The following is a 16,557-nucleotide window of genomic DNA, read 5'->3' on the forward strand; positions in this document are numbered from 1 at the left end:
GCAGTGAGTATCACTGTTTGTCTCACGGCAAACACTCCCCAATGCCAGCTGAGGACTTCCAGGCAACCTGGCATCACGAGGCACTGCAGAGGAGGTATAACCCCGTTTTTTAACACGTGCCACAGCCACACCTGGGTAATTATCCAGCTTGCAGCCTGAGAGTGGGGGCACTTGTTTTGGACTGATAGGGTGGAGAGGTCCCTGGGACAGCAGAGAAAGGTGCCAGCATCCTCCATGAGGGTGGCTGGGAGGCTATGGGGGACCATGTCCATACCCACTTTGCTGCAGGGCACTAGTGGAAAATGGCATAAATGGGGTAATCTTCTTCAGACAAGAGAGCAGAGATGTGCCTGGGTGGGCAAGCTGCAGTCCCGGTGCTGGAGGAGCCCACCCTGGAAAGCAGCAAGGGCTGCTGAGGCTCTGCAACCCCATGCAGAGGTGTCACCTCCACTCGACACAGAGGGCAGATGTGTCTGGGGTTCCCCAGGCCCACAACTCTGCATCAGACAAGGTGCTCCAGGAGAAAGCTCCAGGCCCTGGAGAAAGCTCATGTAGATAGGGCAATGCAGGTCTCTGTGTGTGCTACTCAGGAGAATTTTAGCTAGCACCCTTCCAGGCAGCTAGTGAATGAACAGCCTTCACAGATTTTGTGTATCCTTAGGAGTCCAGTATGTGTACAAAAAGACGTTAATGGAATTAAAATATTGCGTTATTTCTCCTTTCTGTGAATGGTCCCATTGTATCTGCAGGAAATTTTGCAGTTGAAGAGGGGTATTGGGTAAAAGGTATCAGGGAAACAAGAAAGTCCGGGCAGCTTTCCAGCAATATTGTTGCTGCTAACATTTTCCAGGCTGCAGTTCTTCAGTGTCTAACAAGCATGAATAAATATATACAATTGTAAATTTTACGCTGTGTGGCAAGACAGCTGCTGTAACTGGTGTTTGCTATTCCCTTGTCCCTTCATTTCAGCACTCTGGGGTATTCAAAGCTTTGCTGAACTAAGACTTTGCTTTTATGCCCCATTGTGTAGTGGCTGAACTGCCCATACTGGTCGAGAGCAGCACTGCTTCTTCCCTCTACAACCTCTGCATTTCCTGGCAAGTTCCTCCAAGTGGTTTCATACCTCCTGCTAACTGCACAGGGGCTATGGGGAGACATCTCCCAAACACTTTACCCATTTCAGCATGGCTTTGCAGAGTGCACTTTTGTCACCAGCTGAGTGCCAGTGATGCCCTTGAAAGGAGGACTGCCAGCTGCAGTTACGTCCTGAAGGACTGCTAACTCCTGATGAACTTCCCAGTTGCTGCAGGACCTGAGACACTCTTGTCTGCTGAAAATCAAGACGACATGGCTGAGGGCCATGTCAACTGCATGCTCTTCCCTCCAGAAGACCTTGCTTTTCTTGCTCTGCTGTAGATGAGGTTGCTTTGCTGCTGCAGGGCTTGGACCATGTGCAGGTGATGTGGGCTTGTGCCTCTCATTGCCAGATGTCGTGCACTTCCACACCACCACTTTCCAAGAGTCAGTAGCTATCCCAGTTCAACACCTTCAGGGATTTTGTGTTGGATGTCACCTCCAAGATGCCAGTGGGAGCTGTTACCAGCTAACAGGCCATGTCTGGCCATGAGCTTTCAGGCACCCTCTGCAAGGACACATAGCAAGGGCAGCCTAGGGCAAAGCAGGCAGATGCCTACAGAGTAAACCCAGAGAGTGACCTCCCCGACATTTAAAAACACACTGATTTAATACTTCTATACAGGAAGGGAACAAGGGATTAAGGAAGATTTGACAAACAGAGCCCTTTGGGGCACTGAAATGCTGTTTTGATCCTTTAGTGCTGGGGCATCTTGATAGTAAATTCCTTGGAAACATCCTGCAAAGCTTAGACAGACTATATTGACTATCTTTTAATTTATAAACTCAAAGAGTCCACACGTCAATAAATTATGGGGCTTATGAGCAATGATATCATTCACCTATTTCCTGGCTGCCTTCTGCTGAAGACTGACTCAGCAAACAGTGGCCAAGAAGGACAGCTGAGCTGAATCTGGTCCTGCACCACCATAGTCTGGACCTGGCAGCATGTGAGACCCATGCTGTAACTGGCAGAGTTTTTTGCCTGGTTTCCAGAGAGCTTGGGTAAATATACTTTTTTTTCCATATAGCTTCCATCCTTGCTCAAGCATTGGCTGAGCGTGCTTTCAGCTGGCGTCAGAAATGGCTCCCTGCATGAAAAATTCCCATCAGCAAGATTTTCCCCTACTTATCTTTCTGTTTTCCACTATTTATACCACTCCCTTCTGACCTGCTTTACTTATCCCCCCCCGCCCCGCTTCCATTCCTGCCAGAAATTTTCACTTTCTTTATACATAAAGTCCCACAACTTGCAATTAACTTTCCCTTTAAAAATAGCTCTCTGCACCTCATACAAGCTCAGTTTGCCTTCTCTGCAGCACTCCATGGCTGGAGCTCGGCTCAGTTGTTTTCATCAAACACAGCATTAAAAACAAAGCTGTAATCATGCCCCTTTTTGCATGAGTAATGCAAACAAGAGAAGGTTGGTTTTTTTTCCACCTGGTTCTCCCCCAACACCCTTTCAAGTCAACCCCACTAACATACAATCACTTCATAGTGCATTGACACAAGCCATGGGCTTCCATCTGAGTTCAGTGCTGTGTAGCCCTCAAAGAACAAGATCCTTAGAGGTATTTAGGTATCTAAATGCTTTGGTACATTTGGATCTGGTCCACGTCAGGTTTGTCTCATGGGTCTTGGTTTATCCATCTTCCATGCGGTGCTTTGGCAAAGAAGTGTAAATCCAGTTAAATACCTGAGGAGGGGAAACCAGCCTGGGATGGAGCCTGACTGGAGGCTGATGGGCAGTGGCCTTGCAGTGGCAGTCAGTCAGGGACCTGTGGCTAGGGACTTGGTCTGATTGAGGGTCTACTCCATACTGTGAGGCTCAGTGGAAGCAGGGTGAGATACCTGTGCTCATGGGAGCCATCTAGTCTTGCTGCCTGAAAACAGACATGTTTTGGGTGCGGATAGCATCATATGGAAACTAGAAGGGAACAGCAGACGGCAAGGAGATGGCAGGGAGCCAGAAAGGGTAATGCTGTGAAAGTCTGGGTCCACCTTGGGCTGGTGCTGTACCCTAAAGCCACGCTTCTAGAAGCAAACAAGCCTTACCAGGGAGTGAGCAAGCACCCTACTGTAGCACCTTCCTTCTTTCACTCCAATTAAGCAGGGCTGAACACTTTCTGCCTCCTCCATGCAATGCAGGGGTGACAAAGCTGCCCAGCAAGACAATTCCCATTGTGTATCAGGAAACTCCACCTTTCTCCATGTAGATGACGCTTTGCAGAGACCCAGGCTCTTCCCTCCTTTCTAATGACTGGTTATTTGCTTGCAACACTTTTGAAGCCTTGCATGAGTGGTGCGAGGTGCTGCTTCACCAGGGTTATGTCATCATCCATGCGTTTTTGCAGCATTTTCCTGGCTTCTTGTGTTTCAGTTGCAGCTTGAGGACTTGATGCTCAATTTAAGGTAAGGCCAAGAGAGTTCAGCTTTCCCAGATGCTACAAGAGGAAGAAGTGCTTGTTGAGGCCATTTGTACATAAGCGTCCTGCCTCACCTGAGCCACAGCCTCTTGTCATCAGTGACACCCCAAGGGGGAGTGCACGGCTCTGGTCTGTCTGCTGCAGCCCAGTGTGAAACCCTGCTGTCTTTGTGGAGCTGTTTCCAGCCTCCTACTCTTCCCCCCTGCCCTGCCCACACCTTCTCAGCCAGCAACAGTCCCCACAGCGAGTTCAGTGCAGCATGGCCCCTTGCAAAGTGTTTTGTATGCCCAGCCACAGCCCTCCACCAAGCTGCCTGCTGAGGCAATACAGAGTTTGCAATTGCTCCCAACAAGGGCTGGCTGGGACTTCTGGTGCACCCCAGAAGCTTGTATGGGAGGAGGCATGCCCAGGGCACTGGGTGTGCATGCTAAGCACAGCAGCATTTTCTGGGGTCCCCAACCCAACTATTTCCCCGTGGGAAGCTTGTGAGATGTGCCATGGCTCTCTTCCTGATCCTTTGCTGAGCCCAAGAGGGGGATATTGAGCCCAATATCCTTTGCTGTGTTAGTAACGCAGGTGCCATCGTTGTGGGTTTGGCACTCATAGGGCCCTGAGACTGATGCGAAAGCATCAGTCAGCATGTCCGTCCTGGGTATCGGCTGCTCCCAGAATGTGGCTTCCAGGGGACATCTGTGGAAATTAAGGTTTTCCCATGGTCAGTGCAATCCGCCCTCCAGATGTCACTGCTACTGCACAAATCCGCACCATGCAATCCTTCCCGTGCAGTTTGCAGTAATGGAGAATGTGATGAAGGAGCTTTGCACACTTTTTTTCTTCCTTCATCGATTTTTCTCACCACTACTGCCACAGTCTAGATTGGAACAGGGCCCAAAACATTTCCAGCTCCTGGTGGCACACCGCCCTGAATTCACTGCAGAGATGACACATGCCTGGCACTGAGCAGGAGCTCTCACACTGATGCCACATTTATTGCTTACTATAAAAGCTTTCTTCCTGGAGACCCCATTGATAAAGCAGTGGGTTAGGTTGCCAATTAACCAGGGCTCAGCCAAAGCTAGCAGCAGACACTGAGATCTGAATGGCATTCGGGGTTTTTTCTGTTGTTGTTTGGGGTTTTTGTTTGTTTTTTTTTGTTTTTTTCCCCCTGTCCTATTGCTGATGTGACAGGATATCCCCTGCCCCTTGGTCTTGCACCATGTGAAACACCGGGATGCTCTTCAGACTTCAACCTGGGGAGGAGTGCAGGGCTGGACCCATACACTGCTAATAGTTTCCTGGACTACCTGTCCTAGTCAATTCAATAACTAGAACATAATTTAAAGTCATCTTTAGTGCGAATGTCCATGCTAATGTTTGTAGCTCTGGTCCTGCTTAGCCCTGTCCCTCCCCTGCTACAGCTTGTCGTGCTCTGACTTGGCTTTCTTACACTACAAACCCTGTTTGTGGGGTTTTTTTTAAATCTCCTGTTCCCACTCGCAACTGAAAACACTGTACTGAATGCACTCCCTCCTTTTAAAGCAGTTTAATCAAACCCACCTCTGCAGAGGAGATCCTTTGCCTCTCCATTTGCTTTCCCATTGTGGTAAGGCCTCTTAAAGCCACCTACAACTATTAGAGGCGCAATATCCTCACCTTATATGGGACTATGCCAGAAATGACGGATAAAATGGCTCTTTTACAGTCTTTAACTACTTATGTGGGATAAGTAGTGGCATAATTATATGGGATAAATAGTGGGATAAGTATATGGGATAAAATGGCTTTTATAGTCCTTAAACTTATATGGGACTATCCTGGAAATTATGGATAAAATGCCTCTTTTCTACTCCTTAACTACTTTGTAAAAATACTCTAAAGCTTGGTGCATGCCATTTTGGCTACGCAATGAGGTGACAGGGATTTTAGATGTCCTAAGTGTGTGTTATTAAACAAATACCAACAGCTGGTAACAGCAGAACACATTGCAAAAATTCCTGAGCTGCTGCCACTCACTGGCATCGCTGCGTTAGTTTTGCAATGTCTAAGTGCTCTCCTGCAAGTGTCCAATTCCTGCTTTTAATTCCCAGAAAACCCAAAGGAGAGGTCTAGAAGGAGTTCTCTTTCCCACTGCGTGCCAGTAAGTCCAATGTGCTATCACTCTTAGCATAGGGCAAGGAAAGGCAAAGGAAGACAGAAAGCCTCTTCTGTGTTGAAAAGACAATAACATCTTTTTCTTCATGGAGACCATATTTGGTGGATAAATTATCAGGCTTGTTTTCTAACCTATTTTCTGACTTCCAGCAGTATTTACTAACTGGAAAGAAAATCCACATCTGACTTTTCTCCATAGGCATTTCTGATGTTGTGTGCACAAGGGAGAGGAGGGCTCGTGTTACGGAGAGCACGGACTGAATTGCTGTGCTTGGCCCTAGCCAACTCCCACTGAAATCACTGGTGTCCTCAGCCTCCTCCCATGGGCTGCGGAGCAGCGTTATAATTAAATGCCTGCCTATTCCTGGCACAGGAAGGGGCAGAGGCTGGTGTGAACCTGCCCAGTTCCCAACAAGTGCCTGCGGCCGGTCTTCAGCTGCCACGCACCTGGCGCACTGGCACCTTCCAGCTCTTGCAGGCAAACATCACGGCAGCTTCCTAGCAGGGGTGAGGGATGGGGTCTCTCCTGGTCTAGCTGACCACGAAAAGGGGGTGAGGGGCTGCGGCAATGGGCAAGCAGCTGGTTGCTGCAGCTGTGCATGTGAGCAATGGACGAGCGGCTGAAATGACGTGCTTTGCCACGCAGGACGGCAGGGATCCTGCAGGTGTGAAGGAACCAAGGTAAGAAAGCTTGTGCAATTCACCATGAAGCAGATCTGGCCTCAGCAACCCTCCAGAAGCACGTTAATGGGAAAGCAATACTCAGGGATGCTCTTGCATCTGCATCTGGCAGCGAGTGGAGAAAAAGAGATCTCTCCTGCCTCTAGACAAAAAGACAGAAGCAGTCAAGGGAGGGAGACCGACCACCTTGGGAGGTGGGAGACAAGCCACTCTCCTCCAGCCACGTGATGCTTGCGGGGGTACACCTTCCTGCAAGAATGTGAAGAAACAGGCAGCTTTATAGAAACACAACACAGGTTTCTGTTTTAATGAGAAAATAATTATATACTTGCATTGTAGGCCTCACAGTCACTATAAAACAGAAGCAGGATAACATTTAAGTGGTTAACATACAGAAAGCCAGGTATTGTTGAAACTGGTTGATAAGTAAGTCATGACAAGGATGCCACCTTTAGGTTGCCAAACACGTCAATGCTACAGTATTTTCCTTCAGATAATGTCAGTACGGAGCAAGATGAAGCCCAAACTGGCAGCTTTTAAAACGAATTGTTCAGAAAACCTGCACTGTAACCCCAAACTGATTATAATCACAAATGCTAATGCTTAACTATATCTCAATACACAGTTTCATTAAAACCAGTCTTTGCCACGGGAAAGGATCTGAGCGTTTCTTTTGTGGAGACAAAGTTAACTCTGCAATAGTGCTCTTTTGTTGCATTTGATATAGTTATATATAGATAGATATGTATTACTGGCGTATACTTATAAACACCTAAGCTTGGTAGCATGCAAATTAAATAACAGAGGCAAGTAAACTGCATTGCACTCGTGCTACCACAGCACTGAATGTGTGCTGCTGACTACGAGTGTCCATAATTTCTGGAAGAGAAAAACTCTGCTGGGTGGAAAGTTTGGCTGTCCTGCACTGATACATGCAAATACTTTTGTCACAGGGGCTGAAAGCGAATGCTTCTAGCGCAGAGGACTCCTGCCTGGCCTTTCTCCACCACCACATCCCCTTTCTAGGGGAACAATTTATTTTTCACTTCCAAGACGGAGGGCTGATTGTGGTAGTAGGGGAGGATGTGGCAAAGCATGACGAGACGTCTTGTGATGGGTGATCAATTTCACTGGCTTCCAGTGAGAGAGAAGGAGGGAAAAACAGGCCTCCAGGTTAAAGAAAATAAAGATGCAGGTTCTGGGAGGCAGCCCAGGGCTGCCTTGGTTTCAGGGAACAAATACTGGGGAGAACGCTGAAGAGCATCGTTTGGTGCAAGACCACCTCACTGCAAGTACAAGGGCCATCTCCTCTGCTCAGGAAACCCCTTTTTCGCAGTCTCATTTACATTCTCCCCAAGAGTGGAGGGAGCCAGGAATCCTCTTGGTACAGATGTGCAGAGCTCACGGATGCGGCTGTGTGATGTATGGTCTTACTAGAGTGCTGCATTGGTGGCGTTGCTTGTCCTACGGTCTTAGAGTAAGGACCCACCTGCACACGTGAATCCCAGTTCACTGTCGATTGCTGTGTCTGAACAACAGTCCACTTCATTAGGTATGTAATTCCTTCACAGGCATGGTGCCTCCCCATGCACCCGGGTTTAGAGAGCATCCTTGAGATAAGCTCGCTGCCCTTATCACAGTGAACACTCAGTTCAGCAGGGTTTTCTTCTGTTCAATAGCACTTAGCAAGACAATTGACAGAACTGAGTTAACAGGTACATATAATTGTATTTGCTACAATTCCCTGAAAATAAGCCTCAAAATGAAAGTGTCCATGGACAGAAATCACATGCTGGAGGAACTGAAGGTGGGGCGGGCAATCATTTGGTTGCAAGCTCTGTGTTTGTTTAAGAAAAGCACCAGAAGTACGTTCACAGTATCGGTACTCATTTTAAATGAGCTCACTGTTTCAGGATAAAACAGCACAGCAGGTCATGAAACCAAGGAAAGGCTTAAGGGAGGACCACTATCCTGGCTGATGATTTTTTAAAAAGATGTCAAAATAATAATTGTTTGTTTATAAAAAAGACAGAATATTTTGTATAGAAAAAAGCTCAGTGTCTTTTTTTCTGTCACCTCCCAAACTTACTGGTTTCTAGTCCAGAAATTATGGTTCCCAGTTGTAAAATATTCCTATTGTATTGCTTGCGTGAAAAGAAAGAGTAAACCCGCAGCCTCTATACTACATACAAATACAAAGCACAAGAATAAATACCACATTTCTTTTCCTAATTGTCAGCTTACAAAACTGGTCAATACTTTGCAATTGTGACTCATGCAAATACCATGTTGGGTCAAATTTTAATATCACAAATACTGCATTAACTCAGTGCCTTGTTTTTATATCCCCTTTCAGAAAAAAAAGAAATTAGCACTCACCCCTATAGCTGGTAAACAGCTTTGGAGAAAATAATCAGTACACTCACTGCCATACCCTTTCTGGTATGCCAGCCTCACGCACACGCCGCACGCACACGCCCCCACACACACGTGCACACATGCCCACACGCACACATAGATCCTCACTAATCCTTCACCGCTGATCCCAAGCCTAAGCAATAACTAAAGGCTCTATGGTTTGCATGTAGCACTGAAAACACTGGCTGAATGGCAAAAAATAATGTTTTCTTCCCTTGTCTGCTCTTCCTTGCTCACTCCTTCCAACTCGTCATGCCCTTTAGCTTTTTTGTTGCCTGGAAACGTGAAGACTTCCACAAAGCACTCTACTTCAAAGGCTTTTTATGTTGTATAAATATAGTTGAAGACGTTAACTGTCTTTCTTCTTTATTTCATACCTCTTTCTAGGCCAGAGTCTGGCTTAGTTCAATTATTGCCTCATTTAAAAATTAAATGTCCTTTATTTGTATCCCTTTCCCACTACCTTTCTACTTCAAATTATCCATCTTCATAGATTTTACACAAATGCCATTCTTTTCCCTCCCCACCATCAAAAAATAGTTGTCATCCGCTAAATACAGATTTTCTATTTAGAAACTTTGTTACGTAAATATGCTCTGAGAACCTGGAGCTCAGGTGATATTGCAAGCATATAGGATCCTAAAGCTAAGGTAATCCATTTGGCTTAGCTCTCATCCCCATCTATTCCACTCCTAAATTGTGATGGCTTGTGTTTGCAACACAAGGACTGTTTTACTGAGTCTACTGGATTGTACATTTGCAATAACTGCCTCCCTGTTTGGTTTTTTTTTCTTCCTCTTAAACAGGTAAATTAGTAGAAAGGGGAGTGGAACACAACCCCCCAAAAAAAAACCCCAATCCCAAACCCAACCCTTCAGTCCCCTCAAAGAAATAGCAACAGAGGGCAATATCGTTGTGTTTTGTGGCTGGATAGAGTACGCCAAAGTAACGCCGACGGTCTCAGTGCAGCGGCTGTGGGAGGCGAAGGAACTGCAGGAGGGTCCGATGGGAGCTGCTGGGGGGACCTGATCCTGGGGGCAAGGCAGGGCTCTCAATTCGGTCAGCGGAAAGCACGAGCGTGAGCCCTGGCCGCAGGCTCCTCCACGCTGACCCCCTGCCATGCGCCTGCAGCCTCTCCGGCCCGTGGGGACAACCGCCCCCTTGTCCCCCCGAGGGCTCCCACCCCCTGCACCTCCCCACTGCATTATTTCAGAGGGGGGAAGGAGAAAGGGGTATTTTCTAGGTGGGTTTTTCCCGTTGTTTTAGGATTGCCAGGAGTTGGATCATTTCTGTGTCTATGTGCATCATTGAGTTTGTTGTGTATTTAATAAATATTGGACTAAAATGCTGCTGCTTTTGTGGTGGCTTTTGTGTTTGTTTTTCTTCCTTTCTCTCTTTTTGGTTTCGGCGTGCCTGGTCACTGTCTTCGCGCTGCAGCGTGGTTATTCGTCCTCCTCCCGGTTGGCATAAATGCCGGCTTCCCAGCGCAGTGCCAGAGCACTCTTCCTGCGGTTCACCCTGGTCGCCTCGAGGACCTGGTCAGGAGAGAAAGGGAAAGCACAGCACATCACTCAGCTGCCTGCGGCCCCCGTGGCCAGGCAGGCAGGGACCAACGGGGCGGGCAGGGACCAGCCTGGCCAGCCCTTCCCGCAGGGCTCCCAGTGCCGCACCTCGTGCAAACTCGGAGGACTCATGCGATGAAGCACTTGCTGGTGTGAAGGTGGGGGGGGATGGCACACAAGAGCAAAGCCACACCACGGGAGGACAGAAGTGGTAGGAGTTGTTCGGCACCATCCAGCTCGCTTCAGGGGAGCCCCAGCTGCCCCTTACCAGCCCCACTGCACATTGCCCCATCCCTGCTTGGGGAAGACAGGGGACAGGGTCTTGGTCCTCTCCCCAGAGGCAGCTGCACACCTTTCGTACCAGGAGCCAGCAAGCCCCTGGCAGCTTTGTGCAGAGGCTGCTTTGGAGCTGCATCTGCAGCCTGGAAAGCAGTCTTCTGCTTATTTCAGCACATCACCCCCGCAGGGAGAACTAGGCAGCCCCCCCATCATCTTCTTGTGGTCTTTGGCTTGCAGCTACACCAACGGTGGTCAAAGTGCTCTTGGAGTGAAAAATCACTCCATGCATATGCAAAAGCAGATTTACACAAGGAGGACCTGCACAGCCTAGTACAAGATGGGCCCTGATACTTTTATATATTTTTCACACACACACACATATATGCACACATATGAAAACATACATACTGTGTATGTATTATACCTATGCACACACATGCACACACAGAAACAATTAACTAAGAAAGCAACAGTTTTAATATTTGTTTTAAGAAGGTTAAAAAAAAAATCAGACAAACCCAAAAGGTGTTATTGTGATGTGCATCTGATATAATCCTTGGCAAAGAATGCATGGCAGTGGGTGTGTTCCTCCCAGCAGTGAGACATGAAGGGGTCTGGGGCCTTCTTACAGAAGCACACAGCAATGTTATTTTCTGACCAACACTGAATAACAGCTCCGTGATCAAACTACAAAGCTGCCGACGTCCACTGCCCTCAATGTGTTTTAAAACAGCCCTCCCAGAGAAGTAAACTTTTGAAATATTTAAACAGTCAGTTAAAAAAAATAACTGTAAAAAAACCCCCAACAAATATGTGACTGTTCACTGAGCCAATGCCCACCATACCCCATCCCTAATGCTCCCTGCAAGCTGCTCTGCACACTCCTTGACTGCAGAAGAGTAGCTGGCCTTTTGAGAAAGGATGATGCTATTTTATTCTTCTGTGTAGAAAGTCAGATGCAGTGAGGACTTAAGCCTTGACTGGAATAAAAATGAAAAACTTAAGACTAAAGAAACTCGTCTTTCAGCTTGTGACAAGCTGTGGTTGGAGAAGCACACAGGTAGTAGGGGCTCCTGTACAAGCAATATTGGGAAATCAGCTCTGAACTGTCAGCTGAAATTACAGGCCATAACTTTGCTTACGGGAATGAGAACACACTTCTGCATTTACGCTAAGACCCACACCTCCATTCAGGAGCTGAAGGTAGGGTGGAGGTTGGCCAGCTTTATTATTTCTTTGCCCTCCTAGTTTCTTTTGACTATGACTATGGACAAGCTGAAGAACTAAAGGAAAAATCCAGCCAACAGAGAAGATTTTGAGCTAAAGCTGCGTCTGCTGCCTGGCACTAACCGGGGCTACAAAGCTGGTCCAGGTCCACTGGAGGGACTTTTTGCTGAAATTTTGCCCCAAATCATGCCTCCTCTTTTTGCAGAGCAACCACCTGAGAGGGGGAGCAGGGCTGAGCAGTTTCTGTTTTACCCAGTAGAGGGCAAATGTGCTCACAAACCTAACAATTCATCAAAAAAAGTATCGAAGTGATTAAAAAAATTTCCTTCTGAGACATCAGCCTATAAGCAGCATACTGGAGCTACTCCTGCTGCAGGGATGAGGACCAGCAGTTTAAACTACGTCTTTGGGATTCCAAGTGTCACAACCAAGGAAAGAGAACCCAAACCGAACAGTGGAGAAGCAAAACTGGGACTGGGTATCAGGGCATCATCTTATTATCTTCTCAGAATAAGAAAAGACAGTGCCTGCTCCAGGGTTAGCAATGAATGGGGAAAAAAAAACAGTGATTTTTTTTTGGATGGCAACAGACAAATACTGCAAGACAGGAGACTATCAAGGCTACTATGGGATAATGATTAAATAAAACACAGAAAATTACTGTTCTCCCCACTGGATATTGAAATTTACATGAAAAAACAGCAAATTCAGCATAAATTTCAAACCAAAACTGCCACTGTCACAGAGTGGTGGTATATTTAAATGAAGTCTGCTGAGTTTGCCCTGTAGATTTATGCCAGCTGAAAATAAAATCGATTTTACATAATCTACAACAGTTTCCAGTCAGTGTCTTCCTTGCTGGAAATCACAATGTTGTGATGGTCTCTGCTGACAGCTTGCAACAGTCAGGACCCTTAAACTGTGAAGATTTCTGCTTTGGATCAGCCAGCTCATCTTTGTCTTAAAAGATGGCAACGGGGTTTCTTCCATTTATCCCGTGCTGCAAACCTGCCAAGAAGCTTGTCTACTTCTGCACATGTTGCTCCAAGGAAAACTGTTTCCAGAATTATATCAGAGATACCAGAGGGCACTGAATGTGGACTTAGCCTTTGCAGGAAAACAAGTACTGATGTCTGGCTTAGTATTACAAGCCCTCTAAATAGTAGAGCTGATACTAATAAGCTAAAGGTCCTTCTGAATAGTTACTCGAGAATTATTCTTCTAATCTACTGAAAAGAGTGTTTGACCTAAAATAACCCTCATTTTTACTAGGCTGTGTCAGTTTTACACCCACTAGGGGAAACAATGGGGTAATTATAGCATGCAACTGGAATGACTGAGTGGAGAATTGGGACTCCTCAATGGAGCATTGAATTCACAACCCAGGAAGCTGCTTGCCTAAAATAGCAAACGATCTCAATTTTAAAATATTCTTGGCAGATATCAGGGCTGTCTGTTGACCCATCATGAGTCCAGCACCCATCATGAGTGCAGTCCACAGCAGGTCAGAGGAAGGAAAGTCTTTTGCTCTTGTTGTTGTGGCTGTTTTTGGGGTCTGTAACATGCCGCATTTTGGCCACGTTACAAAATGCTACCTCAACGCTTCGTTAAGTGTCCTCCCTGATGATGCCCCACGCCAGCTCAGCGGGTGCAGGCAGGGTGACCCAGGCAGGGCCAGGCTTGGGTGGTCAGGCTGTCCTAAGGCAGCCAGGCTCATAACTGCATGCAGAAGGTGTATACCAAAAATCAGAAAGATAATGAAGCAGTTCACTCAAGCTGAGGCTGAAGAACTGAGCTGGCTATGTCCTAATGGTAAGGCCACATCAGTGAAAAAACAATGTTATATAAAATGTCTTATTTGGGAGAGGTGATTTGACTACTAGCTGCAATAGAAGAGGAAGAATTTGGAGAGCAGAAGTAGGTGTGAGGCAAAGACAAATGTACCAAGATACATAGGGCTGTAAAAACCGCTCTTCACCTCTCTTTGCAAAAAATTGCTGTGTGGATCTTGTGGCTGCAGCTCTAGGGTCTTGCTAAGAATTGCAGAGGGCCCTTTCCCAACAGATTTCATTTATTTTTGAGGATTTGGAAAAAAAAAAAAGATTGAAACAGCTACCACTGTCAGGTGTAAGATTAATTTATCTATCCATCCTAGAGATGGAGACTAGCCTGTCCTGAGTTTCCCTCCAACAGATGTAACAATAATTGCTCTCTTACTGGCAAGAAGAGAATAAAAAGCAAAATACAGATAGGCTTTAGTCCAAAGCATATTTATCCTCACCACTGAATGAAACTGACTGCTATATAGTACAGGCTAATTTTCATTGAACAGTAGCAGCAAAACTGATGTGGGAGCAAAATTATTCTTCTGGAGCTTAATATTTTACTGATTCTTTCCATCTGGACCTGGAAGAACTAAAAGCAACAAAACCAGAAAATGCAAAGGTCTGGGTGTGTAAAATCTACCAGTACCATGTGGGAAAGTCACTGCACAAGACACCTTCATGGAGCACACCGTGCACGAAGAGACAGAAGCACAAAGGCAGGGAACAGGCTGCCTGCTCCTGCAGGCATGAGCATTCCCACTCAGGAACAATAAACCAAATGCTTTAATATAAAACTGGAACTACTGAGGGACAAAGAACATCTATTTCTACAGTATAAAGTTATTTTCTTTACTGTACCTACTTAATACTATTCACTGAGTACACCAGACCTCTAGGGAGCACAGTGAGGAGCTGGGTATCTGAGACAAAAACATTTTTACAGGAAACAAGACAGTAACAGTATTTATAATGCTGATGGTCAGTATTAAAACATAAACTGTGTGCCCTCTGCCATCAAATTTAGTGTGTTGGTTTTCTGTTTTGTAACACAGAAGTTTTCAGCAGTAGCCTTTAATGTTGCATAAATGTCACCTTACTGCAGTATCCCCTACAGCATGATTGATACTAAGCAAACTCAGGGTAACGTCCCATAAATTCGAAGACATGTACTGTTGTAAGGATAAAAGCAGAAGATTTTGAGGATAAAAACAACCTATATATGTGCAGGCGTGTAGTTATCTGTGGTCTCTTTAAGCAGACAGATGTGCTTTTAACGCAGGTTGCAGGAATTTGGAGGTGATAAAACCACATCAACCTAACCAAGCAGGCTGTGGTTTGCTGCATGTAGCTTAACGTCAGCAGTTACTGTACTTTGCTGGGGGTTTGCTGCTTACCGGAGCGGAGCTGCCAGGCTGACCGCGTGCAAGCCCCTGCTCCAGCCGGCACAACCACAGCTGGGTCAGCTCCAGCGCTGCCGACAATGATTAAAATTGAGCCACCTGCCTGCAGCGGAGCGGGTTACGGAGGGCTCTGGTGAACAGGAGCCACAGCTCAGCTCTGGGCTCAGTACAGAGTAGGGGGGCATCGTGCCTTGAGTCTCGCTGTTCCTTCTGAAGCAACTGCCCGGCTTCAGCTAAAGATTTCCAGTGAGAACCAAATGGTTTCTTCAGTCTGAGGCTTAGCACTGGGGAATAGCCAGGTGGCATACCTCACCCGCGTAGAGAATGGCTGTGTCCTACAGCCTTTTTCATCTCTACCCCCTTTCCCATCCATGCACATTCATTTCCAGTTCATTACTCCTTGCGTCATTATCATTTTATCAAGGTGGACACACAACCCTTCACAGCAGAAGGCCAAGGGCTAGGCACGTAAAATCCACACCTGAGCTTCTGCCTCTCGCACAACATCAAACACTCTGCTCACTACTTACCGTTCATAAATCATAACTCAGATATGCAGATATTAGTGGTCATAACTCAGATATGCAGATTGCGCAGATATTATGGGGGAGAAGAGGCCCAACCTGTGTTTAAAGCCAGGTCTCTGAAAGCACACTGCTATTATACTGATTAACTCTGTAAATACACTACACAAAGATCAATCACTGGCTTGTATTGGTGAGATAAAACCCACACTAAATTATTTAATGAATAGGAAATGGCATAGACTTGACCTTGCTTTACTCTCCAGGACAGAAAATATTCATATACTTGTCTTGAGGTAGCTGATGTGGTCAAATATGTTATGGAATAGGGAAATAGTGGAAGGTTCATGTTTATTAAAAAATGCTGACGCTGGATGAATGAATGTCAGTCATTACCACAATCTGTTTGAGAAGTCCAGATTTACACATATGTCTGCAGAGAAAATTACAGGCAAATTAAATGTCCACATTATTGAGCACCTGATTCCCACAAATATTGCAAAAGTGTAGTTGGTGTCAACTCCCTGCTCTTAAAATTGTTGCATTTGGCAGAGTCCAGCTTTGTAGAGGTAAGGACTGTTCAAGTTACGGCCTTGCTAAAATACCAAATGTCACTGTAAATACCCTTTCTTTAGCAGGTCTGTTTTTCTTCTACTCTGAGACCAACACTGATGCTAAGCTGTGGGACTGTGATCAGACATCACACCACAACACACAGGGACAAGGACAGGTTCACAAAATTCACCAGACCGAGGCCCTGCGCTTGGATCTGACTCTCTTCTTCCACAGATGAAAGGTGGGTGCACAGATTCTTTACAGAATACTAGAGGTTTTGACAGTGTAATACACTATAATCAGAGACAAAAGAAAGCCACAGCAGTTTCACTCAGCATCTGAGGATGCTTGGATCCCAGGTTAGCTTTGCCAGC

At 46.2% G+C, this 16,557-nt stretch overlaps 1 protein-coding gene across 6 annotated transcripts in view; it reads right to left on the reverse strand.

The window, feature by feature from the left end:
- Positions 1–6,938: 6,938 nt before the first annotated feature.
- The window catches only part of PALM2AKAP2 (PALM2 and AKAP2 fusion), a 277,857-nt gene continuing 268,238 nt past the window's right edge, over positions 6,939–16,557 (reverse strand). For all 6 annotated transcript variants that reach the window (XM_072860628.1, XM_072860627.1, XM_072860626.1 and 3 more), the window contains one exon: positions 6,939–10,345. In XM_072860628.1, the coding sequence (XP_072716729.1) occupies positions 10,253–10,345 (93 nt within the window). In that variant the 3' untranslated portion in view covers positions 6,939–10,252. The remainder of the gene's footprint in view (positions 10,346–16,557) is intronic.

Source organism: Ciconia boyciana, chromosome 4 (assembly GCF_034638445.1).
Source record: "Ciconia boyciana chromosome 4, ASM3463844v1, whole genome shotgun sequence".
NCBI classification, from domain to species: domain Eukaryota; kingdom Metazoa; phylum Chordata; class Aves; order Ciconiiformes; family Ciconiidae; genus Ciconia; species Ciconia boyciana.